General features: G+C 46.8%; 1 protein-coding gene across 11 annotated transcripts in view; it reads left to right on the forward strand.

The window, feature by feature from the left end:
- Positions 1–20,215, forward strand: part of ARVCF (ARVCF delta catenin family member) — a 1,509,311-nt gene that overhangs the window by 1,421,581 nt on the left and 67,515 nt on the right. For all 11 annotated transcript variants that reach the window (XM_063964728.1, XM_063964731.1, XM_063964729.1 and 8 more), the window contains one exon: positions 19,987–20,104. In XM_063964728.1, the coding sequence (XP_063820798.1) occupies positions 19,987–20,104 (118 nt within the window). The remainder of the gene's footprint in view (positions 1–19,986; positions 20,105–20,215) is intronic.

Raw genomic sequence — 20,215 nt, forward strand, 5'->3', positions numbered from 1 at the left:
GAAGACGTCAAAATCGGCGGCAGAAGACTCCAGTCTTCATATGAGGTAGCGCACAGCACTGCAGCTGTGCGCCATTGCTCCCACACTAACCCACACATTACGGTCACTGTAGGGTGCAGGGCGCAGGGGGGGGCGCCCTGGGCAGCAATTAAGAACCTCTTTGCAAAAAAGCAGCATATATACAGTTGGGCACTGTATATATGCATGAGCCCCCGCCATTATTTTTACACATAAACGCGGGACAGAAGCCCGCCGCTGAGGGGGCGGGGCTTCTTCCTCAGCACTCACCAGCGCCATTTTCTCTCCACAGCTCCGCTGAGAGGAAGCTCCCCAGGCTCTCCCCTGCAGAATCACGGTAGAAGAGGGTAAAAAGAGAGGGGGGGGCACATAAATTTGGCGCAAAAACAGTATATACAGCAGCTACTGGGTTAACACTAAGTTACTGTGTCATTCCTGGGTCAGATAGCGCTGGGGTGTGTGCTGGCATACTCTCTCTCTCTCTGTCTCTCCAAAAGGCCTTGTGGGGGAACTGTCTTCAAATAGAGCATCCCCTGTGTGTGTGTGGTGTGTCGGTACGCTTGTGTTGGCATGTTTGACGAGGAAGGCTATGTGGAAGCAGAGCGGGAACAAATGAATGTGGGGTCGCCGCCGACGGCACCGACACCCGATTGGATGGATATGTGGAAGGTTTTAAACGATAATGTTAATTCCTTGCATAAAAGGTGGATAAAGCTGAAGCCTTAGGACAGTCAGGGTCTCAACCCATGCCTGATCCTATGTCGCAGAGGCCGTCAGGGTCTCAGAAGCGCTCACTATCCCAAATTGTTGACACAGATATCGACACGGATTCTGACTCCAGTGTCGATGGCGATGATGCAAAGTTACAGCCTAAAATGGCTAAAGCCATCCGTTACATGATTATAGCAATGAAAGATGTGTTGCACATCACAGAGGAAACCCCAGTCCCTGACAAGAGGGTTTATATGTATGGGGAAAAAAGGCAAGAGGTGACCTTTCCCCCTTCACATGAGTTAAATGAGTTATGTGAAAAGGCTTGGGAATCTCCAGATAGGAAACTGCAGATTTCCAAACGGATGCTTATGGCGTATCCCTTTCCGCCAACGGACAGGCTACGCTGGGAAGCCTCCCCTAAGGTGGACAAAGCTCTAACACGCTTATCCAAGAAGGTAGCCCTGCCGTCACAGGATACGGCCACCCTAAAGGATGCTGCTGATAGAAAGCAGGAGGGTATCCTGAAGTCCATTTATACACATTCAGGTACCTTACTAAGGCCGGCGATTGCGTCGGCCTGGATGTGTAGCGCTGTAGCAGCATGGACAGATACCTTATCTGAGGAACTTGATACCTTGGATTAGGATACTATATTCTCACTGGGCTCTAGAATAAATGCAATGTCGATTTCTGCCAGAAGGGTCCTGTGGACTCGGCAATGGACAGGCGATGCCGACTCAAAAAGGCACATGGAGGTTTTACCTTACAAGGGTGAGGAATTGTTTGGGGACGGTCTCTCGGACCTGGTCTCCACAGCTATGGCTGGAAAGTCAAATTTTTTGCCATATGTTTCCTCACAGCCTAAGAAAGCACCATATTACCAAATGCAGTCCTTTCGATCACAAAAAGGCAAGAAAGTCCGAGGTCCGTCCTTTCTTGCCAGAGGCAGGGGTAGAGGATAGAAGCTGCACAATACAGCTAGTTCCCAGGAACAGAAGTCCTCCCCGGCTTCCACTAAATCCACCGCATGACGCTGGGGCTCCACAGGTGGAGCTAGGCCCGGTGGGGGCGCGTCTCCGAAATTTCAGCCACAAGTGGGTTCACTCCCAGGTGGATCCCTGGGCTATAGAGATTGTGTCTCAGGGATACAAGCTGGAATTCGAAGAGATGCCCCCTCACTGTTACCTCAAATCGGCCCTGCCAGCTTCCCCCTTAGAGAGGGAAATAGTGTTAGCTGCAATTCACAAATTGTATCTTCAGCAGGTGGTGGTAAAGGTTCCCCTCCTTCAACAGGGAAGGAGTTACTATTCGACCATGTTTGTGGTACCGAAACCGGACGGTTCGGTCAGACCCATATTGAATTTAAAATCCCTGAACATATACCTGAAAAGATTCAAGTTCAAGATGGAATCGCTCAGAGTGGTCATCGTGAGCCTGGAAGGGGGGGATTTTATGGTGTCTCTGGACATAAAGGATGCATACCTTCATGTCCCCATTTATCCACCTCATCAGGCGTACCTCAGATTTGTGGTACAGGATTGTCATTACCAATTTCAGACATTGCCGTTTGGTCTCTCCACGGCACCGAGAATATTTACCAAGGTAATGGCGGAAATGATGGTGCTCCTGCGAAAGCAAGGGGTCACAATTATCCCATACTTGGACGATCTCCTCATAAAGGCGAGGTCCAGAGAGCAGTTGCTGATCAGTGTAGCACCCTCTCGGGAAGTGTTACATCAGCACAGCTGGATTCTGAATATTCCAAAGTTGCAGCTGATTCCTACGACGCGTCTGCCCTTCCTGGGCATGATTCTGACCAGAAGAAGGTTTTTCTCCCGACGGAGAAGGCTCAGGAACTCATGACACTGGTCAGAGACCTCTTAAAACCAAAACAGGTGTCGGTGCATCACTGCACGCGAGTCCTGGGAAAGATGGTGGCATCGTACGAGGCCATTCCCTTTGGCAGGTTCCATGCGAGGACCTTTCAATGGGATCTGTTGGACAAGTGGTCCGGATCACATCTACAGATGCATCGGCTGATCACCCTATCCCCCAGGGCCAGGGTGTCTCTGCTGTGGTGGCTGCAGAGTGCTCACCTTCTCGAAGGCCGCAGATTCGGCATTCAGGACTGGGTCCTGGTGACCACGGATGCAAGCCTCCGAGGGTGGGGGGCAGTCACACAGGGAAGAAATTTCCAGGGGGTGTGGTCAAGTCAGGAGACTTGCCTTCACATCAATATCCTGGAACTAAGGGCCATATACAGCGCCCTAAGTCAAGCGGAGAACCTGCTTCGCGACCAATCGGTGCTGATCCAGTCAGACAACATCACCGCAGTGGCTCATGTAAACCGCCAAGGCGGCGATGGCGGAAGCCACCAGAATTCTTCGCTGGGCGGAGAATCACGTAAGAGCACTGTCAGCAGTGTTCATTCCGGGAGTGGACAACTGGGAAGCAGACTTCCTCAGCAGGCACGACCTCCACCCGGGAGAGTGGGGACTTCATCAAGAAGTCTTCACGCAGATTGCAAGTCGGTGGGAACTGCCACAAGCAGACATGATGGCATCCCGCCTCAACAAAAAGCTACAGAGGTATTGCGCCAGGTCAAGAGACCCTCAGGCGATAGCTGTAGACGCCCTGGTGACACCGTGGGTGTTCCAGTCGGTCTATGTATTTCCTCCTCTTCCTCTCATACCCAAGGTGCTGAGAATCATAAGAAGAAGAGGAGTGAGAACAATACTCATTGTTCCGGATTGGCCAAGAAGGACTTGGTATCCAGAGCTGCAAGAAATGCTCACAGAGGACCCATGGCTTCTGCCTCTAAGACAGGACTTGTTGAAACAGGGGCCCTGTCTGTTCCAAGACTTACCGCGGCTGCGTTTGACGGCATGGCGGTTGAACGCCGGATCCTAGCAGAAAAAGGCATTCCGGATGAGGTTATCCCTACGCTGATAAAGGCTAGGAAGGACGTGACGGCTAAACATTATCACCGCATATGGCGAAAATATGTTGCTTGGTGTGAGGCCAGGAATGTCCCTACGGAGGAATTCCAGCTGGGCCGTTTCCTTCACTTCCTACAGTCGCAGTCGGGAGTGACTTTGGGCCTAAAATTGGGTTCCATTAAGGTCCAGATTTCGGCCCTATCCATTTTCTTTCAAAAAGAACTGGCTTCTCTTCCTGAAGTTCAGACGTTTGTAAAGGGAGTGCTGCATATTCAGCCCCCTTTTGTGCCTCCGGTGGCACCTTGGGATCTTAACGTGGTGTTGAGTTTCCTGAAGTCACACTGGTTTTAGCCACTTAAAACCGTGGAGTTAAAATTTCTCACGTGGAAGGTGGTCATGCTATTAGCCTTGGCTTCGGCTAGGCGTGTGTCAGAATTAGCGGCTTTGTCACATAAAAGCCCCTATCTGGTTTTCCATATGGATAGGGCAGAATTGAGGACCCGTCCACAATTTCTGCCAAAAGTGGTGTCATCTTTTTATATGAACCAACCTATTGTGGTGCCTGTGGCTACTCGTGACTTGGAGGATTCCGAGTTATTAGATGTGGTCAGGGCTTTGAAGGTTTATGTAGCCAGAACGGCTAGAGTCAGGAAAACTGAGTCACTGTTTATCCTGTATGCACCCAACAAGCTGGGTGCTCCTGCTTCAAAGCAAACTATTGCTCGCTGGATCTGTAACACGATTCAGCAGGCTCATTCTGCGGCTGGATTGCCGCTACCAAAATCCGTAAAAGCCCACTCCACAAGGAAGGTGGGATCTTCTTGGGCGGCTGCCCTAGGGGTCTCGGCGTTGCAACTTTGCCGAGCGGCTACTTGGTCAGGTTCCAACACTTTTGCAAAGTTCTACAAGTTTGATACCCTGGTTGAGGAGGACCTTGTGTTTGCGCATTCGGTGCTGCAGAGTCATCCGCACTCTCCCGCCCGTTTGGGAGCTTTGGTATAATCCCCATGGTCCTTACGGAGTCCCCAGCATCCGCTAGGACGTTAGAGAAAATAAGATTTTACTTACCGGTAAATCTATTTCTCGTAGTCCGTAGTGGATGCTGGGCGCCCGTCCCAAGTGCGGACTTCTTTTGCAATACTTGTATATAGTTATTGCTTAAATAAGGGTTATGTTGGTTGCATCAGGGTTGAGCTGATGCTCCGTTGTTGTTCATACTGTTAACTGGGTAAGTTTATCACAAGTTATATGGTGTGATTGGTGTGGCTGGTATGAGTCTTCCCTGGATTCCAAAATCCTTTCCTTGTACTGTCAGCTCTTCCGGGCACAGTTTCTTTAACTGAGGTCTGGAGGAGGGACATAGAGGGAGGAGCCAGAGCACACCAGAATCCAAATTCTTTATTAAAGTGCCCTGTCTCCTGCGGAGCCCGTCTATTCCCCATGGTCCTCACGGAGTCCCCAGCATCCACTACGGACTACGAGAAATAGATTTACCGGTAAGTAAAATCTTATTTTTTTTTATTATTATTGGCTCCTGACGGAAGTAGAAAAATATGGGATGTCTCCAAACTGCTTACAAAAATAATCTAGAAATAATGTTCACTGATATTTTCTACCTTTATTATGGGCCTGATCCAGAGATGTGATGCAGTTCAGTCACCTGTGAAAATATGCTAATGCTGCAGGTGGCGTCTGTGGGGAAAAAGATACCTCCCAAAGTGTCAATCACGCTGTGGCTCGGGGCACTGAGTGCAGTGACGCAGGACCCATTGTGCACATGTGCACAATGGGTCCTGTGTAAGTACCACGCCATTGGAGATGTACGCAAACCATCAGGTTTCCATACATCTCAGAATTAGGCCCTATGTCCCCTAACAAGTGGCCTGATAGCTTTGCTTCAGTCCATTTCCTCATAGAAATGCATGCTACATCTGGCTTGTGTTTTCCTCATAGTCTTACATCCGTAACGGTGTTTCAGGTTTTCTGCATTAGTGCGAGAATTAGATCTTCAGTCCCTCAAGTGTCAGAAGATCAATAGGTTGATTCTCAGTGACTTCTCTTTCCATAATGCCTGCTGCCAACTTAATTTCTTAAAATAGAGTTCTCTGAGTGATTTCTTGTAAAAGACTTCACCTCAGAGAGACCCCTTCTCAGTTAGCTGTGAGTTCAGAGTTGCCTATACATATTTTTTTTCTTAGCAATTTGGGGATATTGAGGGTCATTCCGAGTTGATTGTAGCTGTGCACAGCTACGATCATCTTCCCTGACATGCGGGGGGATGCCCAGCACTAGTCCGCCCCGCATGTCAGTGCCGCCCCCCCCCCCCCTGCATAAGTGCAAAGGCATCGCACAGTGGTGATGCCTTTGCACTTTAAGTGTAGCTCCCGACCAGCGCAGCTTTAGCGTGCTGGCCGGGAGCTACTCCTCGCTCCCCGTCCCTCAGCACTACGGAGCATGCGCAGTAGAGACCCGTTCGCTCGGCTGCGAAAACCAGCATCGTTGGGTGACACACACACACACACACACACACACACACACACACACACACACACACACACACACACACACACACACACACACACACACACACACACACACACACACACACACACACACACACACACCAGCATGTTTCCAGCATTCTTAGAGCTTCACCTCATAAACCATCCCACTAGAGAGTTCTAGCAATATACCTGATTTTGGGTGCACTGCCCCCTCCTCATTTAACCGGAAATGGGCATATCTCTGTGAGGATATTGCCATGTTCAGCAGAACTTCTACTTTTTGAAATACTGGGAAGTATTGGGTATTTTTTATTTATACTATCTTTATTCTGTTTAATTTTTAGTTTTTGGATAACTGACACTTGCAGTAAAATCCATTTGCTGTGTACCATTATGCATTTCTCTCAGCAGTCCCGCTTTGTGTAAGACACTCCTGCGATCAGGATGTTCATTCCGGATGGCAGGGGGGTGGAAGGTATACACTGCTGCATGCTGTGTTGGCAGTTGTTTCCACTGCATGCGGCATAATTAATGGATCTTTAAATAAAAACAAAAAAACAAAAACCAGGAGTGTGGCCATGTCCTTATTTTGCAGCTAACATGCCGACTATCTCACTGTCAAGACCCCTGATACTGGGATGTATCTATTATAAATATCAGCCTCCATGTCCAAAATGCATGAGGGAAAACAGCAAAAGAATACTTGTGCTGAAATTCCATCAAACACTGCTGCACCCAGCCTTTCTCTCTCTGGAAGGAAATGGACTTTTCCTAAATTACATCCAGCATCAGGTTAGGACACAGATACCTTTTGAACAATGTTTTCACTGATTAAGCACCATGAAAGGTGTCCGCTGAATTCTGCTGAAGTGACCCTACAGCCCAAATTGCTGTGCTTGCTTACTAGCCATTTTCTGAGTGCTACAAATAATGAATAGCAGTATAATGGATGTCCATTTTCAATCACATCTATCTAGCCCTATCCTGACTCTGTCTACAATTATCTAATGTTTGAGTGCTCGTTCACCACAATCCACTACTGATGCACTTTGTATCAGGCGACACCTACATTAAAGCACATTGAAAATAGAACACAGTGCTGGGAATGAGCCCAAATTTACTCTCAGAACTAAAAACTGCTAAAATAATGAACAAGAAAAGACTGAATATCCATCACTCTTGGACAGGCTGCCAGCACAAACATGGGTCATGCCTCTGTATTTGAACCTGCTGATGTGTGTAGAGCATTTCTGATAACTAGGAGACTGCAAGTCAGCCACAAAAAAAAAACAGCATGAAAATATATATGTGGCTTTGCTCCTTTCCTTTGAACATAGAAGTTATGCCCTCTGTGAATTTTGAAAAAGGTCAACTTTTGTGGATAAAACACCCCTGAATTCAAATAACATTGATCATATTGTGAATCCAAAGGCTAGCTGTGGATAAAAAGATCAGAGAGCATTCTAAGAAATGAAAGATGACGTTATAGGTATGCACAAGATAGGAAATATATCATAATATACCTGTGCTCGGATATCCCACTGAGCACTGCCTGATCAGTTGTTGGGTAATAGAAGCTGCGCCATACCAGCCAGACGCTGCCTAGACAAGGCCACCCCTCAGAACTCCGAGCAAGAAGGCAGAAAACCACACAGAGGCCATATATCGCTATGAAGGAGCTACAGAGTTTGGAGATGAAATAATAATAAAAAACAAGATAAAACATGATAAAGGAATACGTTCCTTAAATTAGACCTTTCTCCATGGGGTACTTCCTGATGAATGGTTCTGTCTTATCTCATTGGAATATCATGTATGTAAATAAAAGAACAAAATTGGTTTAATAATCCTTTAGAAAAGACATCTATTAAAGTCAATGATGACCCTGCGCATTCATGCAAAAGTCAGTGTATGAGTATTTGGAATTCCACTACCAGATATAATTGGGAGACCCACCAGGAAGTGCACCCCCCTATAGTATTGCATGTCAAGGTTTCTTTAAACACCAACTCCTTACTCCAACACTGTAGATTCAGCAATTCTCTAGAGATGTATGCCTAAAAGGACGCTAAAAGGGAAACCAAATAGTGTAAGCCAATAAAATGAATAATGCAATAATACCAAACGTGAATTCAAACGGTGAATACAATACAGACATCCAGAAATAAAAAATAAAAAAATACACACATTCTGCTGGACTTATACCAGAGAGAGATGTTTAAAGAGCCTGAATGCTGGTCAAGAAACCCGGGTCTCCACTGTTAAAGGAATGCTTATGTTCCCTCAGTAAAGAAGTCCCAGCAGTGAAAGTACTGTAGCACTAACCTCCACATTGATGTGTGCCGATTAAATTGAGAATATTTGTCAAGACGTATAGGGGTGTGTCTATGGTAGTGGATCTCAAGCTGTGGGTCCTGACCCCAAAGTGGATCGCAACCTTCTCAGCATGGGGTCGTGACTCCATGTTGCTGACCTTTCAGGCTTATGACTCTCCTGATCTCTCAGCCAGTGATCCAAGGAGTCAGTTGAAAAATCAGTTGAATTGTCTGTTACTTCAGACTCCTCATATCACTGACACCCTCTGCATTGCCCTGCCATCTCCCTGTCACCCACTTCCTCCCCATGCCTCTCTTTGTCTTTCCCTAGTCACTCTCTGCCTCTTCTAAGTCACCCTCTGCCACCCCCTGTCACCCTCTGCCTCTCTTTAGTCACCTGCCTTTCCTTAGTCCCCCTCTGCCTCTCTCATCACCATCTACCTAGTCACCCTCTGTCTCACTCTGCCATACCCGTGTCATCCTCTGACACCCCCTTGTCACCATTTGCCTTCTCCTGGCACCCACTGTCTCTGCCTAGTCACGGTCTGCCTCTCCTTGACAACCTCTGCATCTCCCTACCATCCACTGCCTCACCCTCCCTCCCACTGCCACCTTCTACCTCTCCCTGCCACCCACTGTCTCCTCAGTTTCCCACTGCCTCTCCTTGACACTCCCTGACTCCTCGTCACCCACTGCCTCCCTGACATCCCCAAAGCCTTTACAGCAGGTATAAACTTAACATGCGCATATATATATGTGTGTGTGTGTATGTAGCAGAGAGGCGGGCGGCACCCGCCTCTCTACTACACATGTATGGTTTGTTGCTGACCCAGGGGAAGGCACCCAGGTTGTTTCAGAAATGAAGTGATCACATTAGCAGTCACTTAACATCTGTTTCATGCCCTCACTATGCTACTGTGCATGTGCGGTCTGCTGATCACACCTGTGCGTTGACCATTCTGTGGTAACTTGCTGGGGTCCTGTAATAATTTTTGTCTGCCGGGGTTCCAGAGCAAAATACGTTGAGAACCCCTGGTTAGGGCATTATATCCACCTTTTTTTTCCTGGTTTAAAATTTGGAATAAGTTTTTCTGGTCAGATGAGACCAAAATGATGGACACAATTAGAAACACTATCTATGGTGCAAACCTAACACTATCCATTTCTAAGCAAACACCATCCCCACTAGTGATCCTGTTAGGGTGCGGGAAGGGTGCAGGGGTGCTGGAGCAGCAGGCACGCACAGATTCAAAAAGGGGGAGCAGCCGGCAGGGGAGGGGTGTGTGGCCCTGCTGGCATCACTATTGGGGGCGATGCGGCCCCTGTCAGCGGCACAAATGGGGGCATGCCCGGCCATCGACGTCACTGATGGGGGGCGTACTTAGGTGCTGGGCTCCCCAAAGCTCTCCATGGTGTTTTAGCAGGGCGACTGTAAAAAGGCAGGGTGCATTTTGCCCTTTAAAAATGCTAAAACAACCTATCATGAAGACTACCCCACAGTGAAGTGTTTGCTGAGGAATAGCCAATCTGTGTAAACTTTGGGCTTCCACAGCACTAGGGTAATAAGGTTGAGTACTTGTGCAAGCAACATTTTTTTTTTTTTTTCCCAATTATTTTTTTTAATCTGCAGACAAATAATGTTTTAGGAGTTTAAAATTTACTCTTCAGAGCCTATTGGTTTGCAGTAATACTATGGTCTGCAAGTGTAATTTGTAATAGAGACAAATCTGTTGACACACACACACACACACACACACACACACACACACACGCGCGCGCGCATGTGTGTATGTTATCAAAGAACATCTGTGCTGGTCCTTGAACATTCATGTCTGTTCCAGCATGCAGACGGATACGGATTTAATTGTAACATTTTGCAACATTGATCTTGTAAGTTGTTCTCCTGACTCTATAGCCACTGCTTTCTGATGTATCCTTTAATGAGAGCTGCTGATTTCCCATTACCTTATACATGCGTTGTCTGCAGCACATAAGAAAAGCTCAGTGTGGGAATGAGTCAGCTTTCTCCCTCCCCTATCCGTCGTGATTAATGCAGAGTTTTGTCTCTCATAGAAAGTGGCTGGGAATCAGAGGCTACACAATGAGTTACATTGAAACATTATCTTTCCTTCAATCTCAATAATATGTCATTTCTGAGAAATGTGTAATAATGTTCTCTTCTACCCCCGATCAAGGTGGCCCTGGGATAATAAATATGAGCTATATAAAGATTAGTGTAAATGCTGTTTATTATACTAAATGTCATAGGTTCTGCTTTCACACTTCTTGTTGGAGGCAGGCTTAGCGACCTGTAGATAAACCGGGGGCTTCCTGCTACCTATTAGATCTAGGGGAAAGTGTCCCAGGGCCATATTCCTGCCTGTGTTACCATTGCCTCTCTGTAGAAAGCTTCTACTGCCTTGGATTTTCATTGCGTTTGTCGAACTTCTTGCATGTATAAATTATGCAGTGTTTCTAAGAGAGGAGATGTAACCTAGTTACACACAGCCTAATGCTGTACAAGCAGTGTATGTGGTGTCATTTAAAAACCTTGTACAGTACAGTGCTTGAGTGTTCCATCCATCAGTGGGATGAGTCGCAAGGGATTCTGCATTAAAGGCATTCAAAGAGCAGATATCTAGAGACCCTTTTACTTAAAAAGGATCTTGCTGTGTAGTTTGCTATATGATATATCTCTAGTTTTTTTATTCTTTATTGTACCTCTCCAGAACATACAGTAATAATATTGCCAGCAGAACAACAAACAAGTCAGCTCTTAAGCTGAGTACACACTAGAAGACATTTTAAGCAAATTTGCCGATGACGAAACATTATTACGACAAATTTGTTTGATCATCCAGTGTGTAAGCCCTCTGTTGTCTGTGCATACAGCTCAGTTTCAAAAATGTCGCTGACTAGGTGCAAATCGTCCAACGGCGAACGACTAATTTCATTTGGCTGAAACCAACAAGTTTGTACTGTTGGACTCTCATATATTGTTTGGATAATTTGTACAATCGCTTAGTGTGCGCACACAATTTGTTTTTCTGGGAGTTCCAGGGAGTTAAATGGGAATCGTGAGCGACATTGTATCGTTTGCATGCCGTCTAATCTGTACCAAGATTTACATTCACAAGGGTCTTAACAGACAGAAGGGGGTGTCACTGGAAGAAAAGTGGGGGTGGGGGGTTATCTAGGCACACAATTTATAACATATTGGGCAGAGGTTCCGATATGGAGCTAGCTGTGGTTTATCACCATTAATCCACAGGGTAGATGGGTTGAGATGGCTTCTATAGAGATTTATTCTTTCAACAGTATAATTATTATTGACACTTCTGGAATAACCATGGTGTCCAAGCACATATATCCATGGTTTGTTGTTGCAGTGACATGATGTACTTATGAGGAAGGCAGGATGAGATTATGCTTATTCCTGGCTTACATGCATTTAGAAGCCATTAGTATACGAGCGACCATGTTTTTGAGGGATAACGTAATAGGAAAATCCATGGTTCCTTCTAGACCTGGGCTTCCAGTATAGAGTACAGGAGGCTATGGGTAATATAGCAGTAGGGAGCAATTATCAGGCATCTTCATAATATAACAGAGTTCCCCAATGTCCACAATTCTGCACTAATCTAGGATCAGCAGAAGAAAACCTGTTTATCTGGAGTTTGATACTGTCTCTTAACAGCCTTTATGATGGTCTTCTGCGGGACGGAGGCCGATCCTGCATAATTTTTCCAAGGTTAAAAATATGGGAAAAAACGTCAAAACCTTTGTTTCCAGACTACATTATACAAGAGGCTGTGGCCTGGGGTCCTCTATGACAGCCTGAGTCTGCCAGGCTCCTGTCTGTGTCTCTTTTTAATTTGATTCTCACTTTCCTTCAAGTGTCACGGTGACTGTGCCTCTCAGACGCTCTCTGTTTTTGGTCTGGTTACTAGTGATAAACAGTCTACTTCTGCTGGCAGCTGCCTGTTGCGTAGCGCTCCCTGAATCTGATGTTCACTGCTGGCAGGGGTGGAGCTACAGGTTGATGGGTCACTGGACTGGAGGAAGCAGGAAGATGCACTTCTCTGCTTTCCTACTCCAGAAGAATCAGTCAAACATGCATGGCCCTGCTCACCCACTGCTGCTCGATGTTAATTTCAGGGGTGTATATAGTGCTACAACGCAAGCAGGAGTCAGAACGTTCTCTGCTTTCCTCCTCCCAGATCAGTCACAGAATGCTGTAAGAATGAGCTGTTTACTGTGGAACATGATCACAGTCTTGCTAATCCTGCATGTGGACCATAATAATAGCACAGGACGCTGCAGGACTTAGGGATAGCACATTTTTGGATTGCAAACCCTAAGTGTCTCAAAGGCCCTGAGAGATGTCAGAATTCGCTACGGGCAAGCACCATAGAAATTGTAAATATTAGGTGGATTAAAAAGGGTCTACTGGTGTATGATCTGGAGTGACAGCTGGGTTGTCTGGAGCGCGTGGAGACTAGTAAACTTGTAATTGCGCGCATGCAGATCCCGGATTGTAGTATGACATTTCATTATTGCAGTGTATAGTTACTTTAACCAAACACAGTATAGTGATCTATAATCAAGCGCAACCTGTTTCATATTGGGATGCTTTTCATTGATCACAGATGCGTTTTTTGCAATTTAAAAGAAAAGACATGGTAGGCAATCTCATAGTTTTGATTAGGCCCACTTTCTAGTTTACATTTCCTTTCACCCACCTAATTTATAGTCTATTGTTTTACGCATAGCACAGAGGCCCAAATGTATTAAGCCTTAAAAAGTGATAAAGTGGAGACAGAGTGATAGCACCAGCAACATGGCTTTATCACTCTCCATTTTATCACTTTTTAAGGCTTAATACATTTGGGATCCCATCCATGTTCCCTGTTTGCTAAGGAACAACACAAGTGCATAGAGCTGTCCATAAGAGATAAAGGAATAGCATATAGTAAAAAGTTAGCAATGGGTTATATGACTTGATGACCCATAGATTACCCGTTATGTTTATTATTGTATTTATAGCTTTGTCATTTGTTAAACATTTTTCTTTGTCCCATTAATTTTTTGTTTAACTAATATTAGTCCCTATAATCCCGTTGTCATGAGTGTATCATCCTTTCTTATTATGTTGGTATTTATTTAGTTTTGGCAATGCATTTTATACAAGCAGAACCAGTTATTTATTATATACACAATAAATGTACACGTTGAGTCTTCCAATATCCAAAATGCCAGAAGTATTTTGACTTTTGTATTTTTACATATTTTGGAATATTTGCATACTATATAGCGAGATACCCTGGGGATGAGACCCAAGTCTAATCAGCAAATGCATTTCTCTGACGTCCTAGTGGATGCTGGGACTCCGTCAGGATCATGGGGAATAGCGGCTCCGCAGGAGACAGGGCACAAAAGTAAAAGCTTTAGGATCAGGTGGTGTGCACTGGCTCCTCCCCCTATGACCCTCCTCCAAGCCTCAGTTAGGTTTTTGTGCCCGTCCGAGCAGGGTGCAATCTAGGTGGCTCTCATAAAGAGCTGCTTAGAGTAAAAGTTTTGATAGTTTTATTATTTTCAGTGAGTCCTGCTGGCAACAGGCTCACTGCAACGAGGGACCTAGGGGAGAAGAAGTGAACTCACCTGCGTGCAGGATGGATTTGCTTCTTAGGCTACTGGACACTAGCTCCAGAGGGACGATCACAGGTACAGCCTGGATGGGTCACCGGAGCCGCGCCGCCGACCCCCTTGCAGATGCCGAAGTAAGAAGAGGTCCAGAAACCGGCGGCTGAAGGCTTTTCAGTCTTCATGAGGTAGCGCACAGCACTGCAGCTGTGCGCCATTGCGCTCAGGCACACTTCACACCGGCGGTCACTGAGGGTGCAGGGCGCTGGGGGGGGCGCCCTGGGCAGCAATGTTAATACCTTTCTGGTTAAAAAGAATACATCACATATAGTCCCTGAGGCTATATGGATGTATTTCACCCCTGCCAGGTCTCAGAAAAACCGGGAGAAGAGCCCGCCGGAATAGGGGGCGGGGCCTATCTCCTCAGCACACAGCGCCATTTTCCCTCACAGAACTGCTGGTGGGAAGGCTCCCAGGCTCTCCCCTGCACTGCACTACAGAAACAGGGTTAAAACAGAGAGGGGGGGCACTTATTTGGCGATATGATTATATATTAAGATGCTATAAGGGAAAACACTTATATAAAGGTTGTCCCTGTATAATTATAGCGTTTTGGTGTGTGCTGGCAAACTCTCCCTCTGTCTCCCCAAAGGGCTAGTGGGGTCCTGTCCTCTATCAGAGCATTCCCTGTGTGTGTGCTGTGTGTCGGTACGTGTGTGTCGACATGTATGAGGACGATGTTGGTGAGGAGGCGGAGCAATTGCCTGTAATGGTGATGTCACTCTCTAGGGAGTCGACACCGGAATGGACGGCTTATTTAAGGAATTACGTGATAATGTCAACACGCTTCAAGGTCGGTTGACGACATGAGACGGCCGGCAAACAAATTAGTACCTGTCCAGGCGTCTCAAACACCGTCAGGGGCTTTAAAACGCCCATTTACCTCAGTCGGTCGACATAGACACAGACACGGACACTGACTCCAGTGTCGACGGTGAAGAAACAAACGTATTTTCCTTTAGGGCCACACGTTACATGTTAAGGGCAATGAAGGAGGTGTTACATATTTCTGATACTACAAGTACCACAAAAAAGGGTATTATGTGGGTGTGAAAAAACTACATGTAGTTTTTCCTGAATCAGATAAATTAAATGAAGTGTGTGATGAGGCGTGGGTTTCCCCCGATAGAAAATTATTGGCGGTATACCCTTTCCCGCCAGAAGTTAGGGCGCGTTGGGAAACACCCCTTACGGTGGATAAGGCGCTCACACGCTTATCAAAACAAGTGGCGTTGCCGTCTCCAGATACGGCCGCCCTCAAGGAGCCAGCTGATAGGAGGCTGGAAAATATCCTAAAAAGTATATACACACATACTGGTGTTATACTGCGACCAGCTATCGCCTCAGCCTGGATGTGCAGCGCTGGGGTGGCTTGGTCGGATTCCCTGACTGAAAATATTGATACAATTGACAGGGACAGTATTTTATTGACTATAGAGCACTGAGAGATATTTGCACTCTGGCATCAAGAGTAAGTGCGATGTCCATATCTGCCAGAAGATGTTTATGGACACGACAGTGGTCAGGTGATGCAGATTCCAAACGGCACATGGAAGTATTGCCGTATAAAGGGGAGGAGTTATTTGGGGTCGGTCCATCGGACCTGGTGGCCACGGCAACAGCTGGAAAATCCACCTTTTTTACCCTAAGTCACATCTAACCAGAAAAAGACACCGTCTTTTCAGCCTCAGTCCTTTCGTCCCCATAAGGGCAAGCGGGCAAAAGGCCAGTCATATCTGCCCAGGGATAGAGGAAAGGGAAGAAGACTGCAGCAGGCAGCCCATTCCCAAGAACAGAAGCCCTCCACCGCTTCTGCCAAGTCCTCAGCATGACGCTGGGGCCGTACAGGACCCCTGGATCCTACAAGTAGTATCCCAGGGGTACTGATTGGAAATTCGAGACGTCTCCCCCTCGCAGGTTCCTGAAGTCTGCTTTACCAACGTCTCCCTCCGACAGGTAGGCAGTAATGGAAACAATTCACAAGCTGTATTCCCAGCAGGTGATAATCAAAGTACTCCTCCTACAACAAGGAAAGGGGTATTATTCCACACTATATTGTGGTACTGAAGCCAGACGGCTCGGTGAGACCTATTCTAAATCTGAAATATTTGAACACTTACATACAAAGGTTCAAATCAAGATGGAGTCACTCAGAGTAGTGATAGCGAACCAGGAAGAAGGGGACTATATGGTGTCCCGGGACATCAGGGATGCTTCCTCCATGTCCCAATTTGCCCTTCTCACCAAGGGTACCTCAGGTTCGTGGTACAGAACTGTCACTATCAGTTTCAGACGATGCCGGTTGGATTGTCCACGGCACCCCGAGTCTTTACCAAGGTAATGGCCGAAATGATGATTCTTCTTCAAAGAAAATGGACGATATCCTGATAAGGGCAAGGTCCAGAGAACAGTTGGAGGTCGGAGTAGCACTATCTCAAGTAGTTCTACGACAGCATGGGTGGATTCTAAATATTCCAAAACCGCAGCTGTTTCCGACGACAATTTGCTGTTCCTAGGGATGATTCTGGACACAGTCCAGAAAAGGGTGTTTCTCCCGGAGAAGAAAGCCAGGGAGTTATCCGAGCTAGTCAGGAACCTCCTAAAACCAGGAAAAGTGTCAGTGCATCATTGCACAAGGGTCCTGGGAAAAATGGTGGCTTCTTACGAAGCGATTCCATTCGGCAGATTTCACGCAAGAACTTTTCAGTGGGATCTGCTGGAAAAATGGTCCGGATCGCATCTTCAGATGCATCAGCGGATAACCCTGTCTCCAAGGACAAGGGTGTTTCTTCTGCGGTGGCTGCAGAGTGCTCATCTACTAAAAGGCCGCAGATTCGGCATTCAGGACTGGGTCCTGGTGACCACGGATGCCAGCCGGAGAGGCTGGGGAGCAGTCACACAGGGAAAAAATTTCTAGGGAGTGTGATCAAGTCTGGAGACTTCTCTCCACATAAAACAATGCTCTAAGCTTAGCAAGACCTCTGCTTCAAGGTCAGCCGGTATTGATCCAGTGGGACAACATCACGGCAGTCGCCCACGTAAACAGACAGGGCGGCACAAGAAGCAGGAGGGAAATGGCAGAAACTGCAAAGATTCTTCGCTGGGCGGAAAATCATGGGATAGCACTGTCAGCAGTGTTCATTCCGGGAGTGGACAACTGGGAAGCAGCTTCCTCAGCAGGCACGACCTCCACCCGGGAGAGTGGGGACTTCATCGGGAAGTCTTCCACATGATTGTGAACCGTTGGGAAAGACCAAAGGTGACATGATGGCGTCCCGCCTGAACAAAAAACTGGACAGGTATTGCGCCAGGTCAAGAGACCCTCAGGCAATAGCTGTGGACATTCTGGTAACACAGTGGGTGTACCAGTCGGTGTATGTGTTCCCTCCTCTGCTTCTCATACCCAAGGTACTGAGAATTATAAGACGTAGAGGAGTAAGAACTATACTCGTGGCTCCGGATTGCCCAAGAAGGACTTGGTACCCGGAACTTCAAGAAATGCTCACAGAGGACTCATGGCCTCTGCCGCTGAGAAGGGACTTGCTTCAGCAAGTACCATGTCTGTTCCAAGACTTACCGCGGCTGCGTTTGACGGCATGGCGGTGGAACGCCGGATCCTAAGGGAAAAAGGCATTCCGGAAGAGGTCATTCCTACCCTGGTCAAAGCCAGGAAGGAGGTGACCGCACAACATTATCACCACATGTGGCGAAAATATGTTGCGTGGTGTGAGGCCAGGAAGGCCCCACGAAGAAATTTCAACTCGGTCGATTCCTGCATTTCCTGCAAACAGGAGTGTCTATGGGCCTCAAATTGGGGTCCATTAAGGTTCAAATTTCGGCCCTGTCAATTTTCTTCCAGAAAAAATTGGCTTCACTTCCTGAAGTCCAGAAGTTTGTCAAGGGAGTACTGCATATACAACCCCCTTTTGTGCCTCCAGTGGCACTGTGGGATCTCAACGTAGTTCTGGGATTCCTCAAATCACATTTTAAACCACTCAAATCTGTGGATTTGAAATATCTCACATGAAAAGTGACCATGCGGTTGGCCCTGGCCTCGGCCAGTCGAGTGTCAGAATTGGTGGCTTTGTCTCACAAAAGCCCATATCTGATTATCCATTCGGACAGGGCAGAGCTGCGGACTCGTCCCCAGTTTCTCCCTAAGGTGGTGTCAGCGTTTCAACTGAACCAGTTTATTGTGGTACCTGCGGCTATTAGGGACTTGGAGGACTCCAAGTTGCTAGATGTTGTCAGGGCCCTGAAAATATAGGTTTCCAGGACGGCTGGAGTCAGGAAAACTGACTTGCTGTTATCCTGTATGCACCCAACAAACTGGGTGCTCTTGCTTCTAAGCAGACGATTGCTAGTTGGATGTGTAGTACAATTCAGCTTGCACATTCTGTGGCAGGCCTGCCACAGCCAAAATATGTAAATGCCCATTTCACAAGGAAGGTGGGCTCATCTTGGGCGGCTGCCCGAGGGGTCTCGGCTTTACAACTTTGCCGAGCTGCTACTTGGTCAGGAGCAAACACGTTTGCAAAATTCTACAAATTTGATACCCTGGCTGAGGAGGACCTGGAGTTCTCTCATTCGGTGCTGCAGAGTCATCCGCACTCTCCCGCCCGTTTGGGAGCTTTGGTATAATCCCCATGGTCCTGACGGAGTCCCAGCATCCACTAGGACGTCAGAGAAAATAAGAATTTACTTACCGATAATTCTATTTCTCGTAGTCCGTAGTGGATGCTGGGCGCCCATCCCAAGTGCGGATTGTCTGCAATACTTGTACATAGTTATTGTTACAAAAATCGGGTTATTATTGTTGTGAGCCATCTTTTCAGAGGCTCCGCTGTTATCATGCTGTTAACTGGGTTCAGATCACAGGTTGTACAGTGTGATTGGTGTGGCTGGTATGAGTCTTACCCGGGATTCAAAATCCTTCCTTATTGTGTACGCTCGTCCGGGCACAGTGTCCTAACTGAGGCTTGGAGGAGGGTCATAGGGGGAGGAGCCAGTGCACACCACCTGATCCTAAAGCTTTTACTTTTGTGCCCTGTCTCCTGCGGAGCCGCTATTCCCCATGGTCCTGACGGAGTCCCAGCATCCACTACGGACTACGAGAAATAGAATTATCGGTAAGTAAATTCTTATTTTTTTTCTTCATATACACCTTTTATTTTTGATAATGCATGAAATATAGTTTGTGTACATTGAACCACGAGAAAGCAAAGGTGTCACTATCGGATGGCAGTCATCAGGTCGACATGAGTTAGGGTGACATACATTGGGTCGACATGCATTAGGTCGAAATGATCACTAGGTCAACATAGTCATTAGGTCGACATGAGTTTTTCACAATTTTTTTATTTATTTTTTTACCTTTTTCATACTTAACGTTCCACATGGACTACAACTGGGAACGGTAACCTGTGCCAAGCGCAGCGAGGCACCGTGCCCGAAGCTCGCTCGCCATGGGGTTACTAATTGTGGTTCCCCGTCACTTTTTGAACAAAACAACACCAAAAAAAGTGACCTTTTGCCATGTCGACCTCTAGCAGATGTCAACCTAATGACCATGTCAACCTAATGACCATGTCGACCTAGTGATCATGTCAACCTAATGCATGTCGACCAAACATAATCGACCTAACTGATGTCGACCTAATGAACCATACCCGTCACTATCTCAGATGTGTTAAAAAAAAAAAAAAAATGGATTTCGGATATGGAAGAATCAACCTGTACAACTGAAGATTTCCAGAATATTTATGGTCCTATTCTGCTTCTGTTGACTGTTAGAAACGTCAGCTCAGATGGTGCTGAAGCTCGCAGAAGGCTGAGGGAGTGTGATGGTCTGGTGGATGCTCTGCTGCATGCTCTGCAGTCTGCAGTAAGCAAAAAGGATACAGACAACAAGGTGAGTTTCCCCCATACAGCCTCCTGGCTTCTGCCATGCAGTATATTTCTGGAAGTTATGTATGTTCCAAATGTTTCGTTAGGTATTGTCCACATTCACTGTACTTGATTT

Source organism: Pseudophryne corroboree, chromosome 1, assembly GCF_028390025.1.
Source record: "Pseudophryne corroboree isolate aPseCor3 chromosome 1, aPseCor3.hap2, whole genome shotgun sequence".
In the NCBI taxonomy this organism is placed as follows: Eukaryota; Metazoa; Chordata; class Amphibia; order Anura; family Myobatrachidae; genus Pseudophryne; species Pseudophryne corroboree.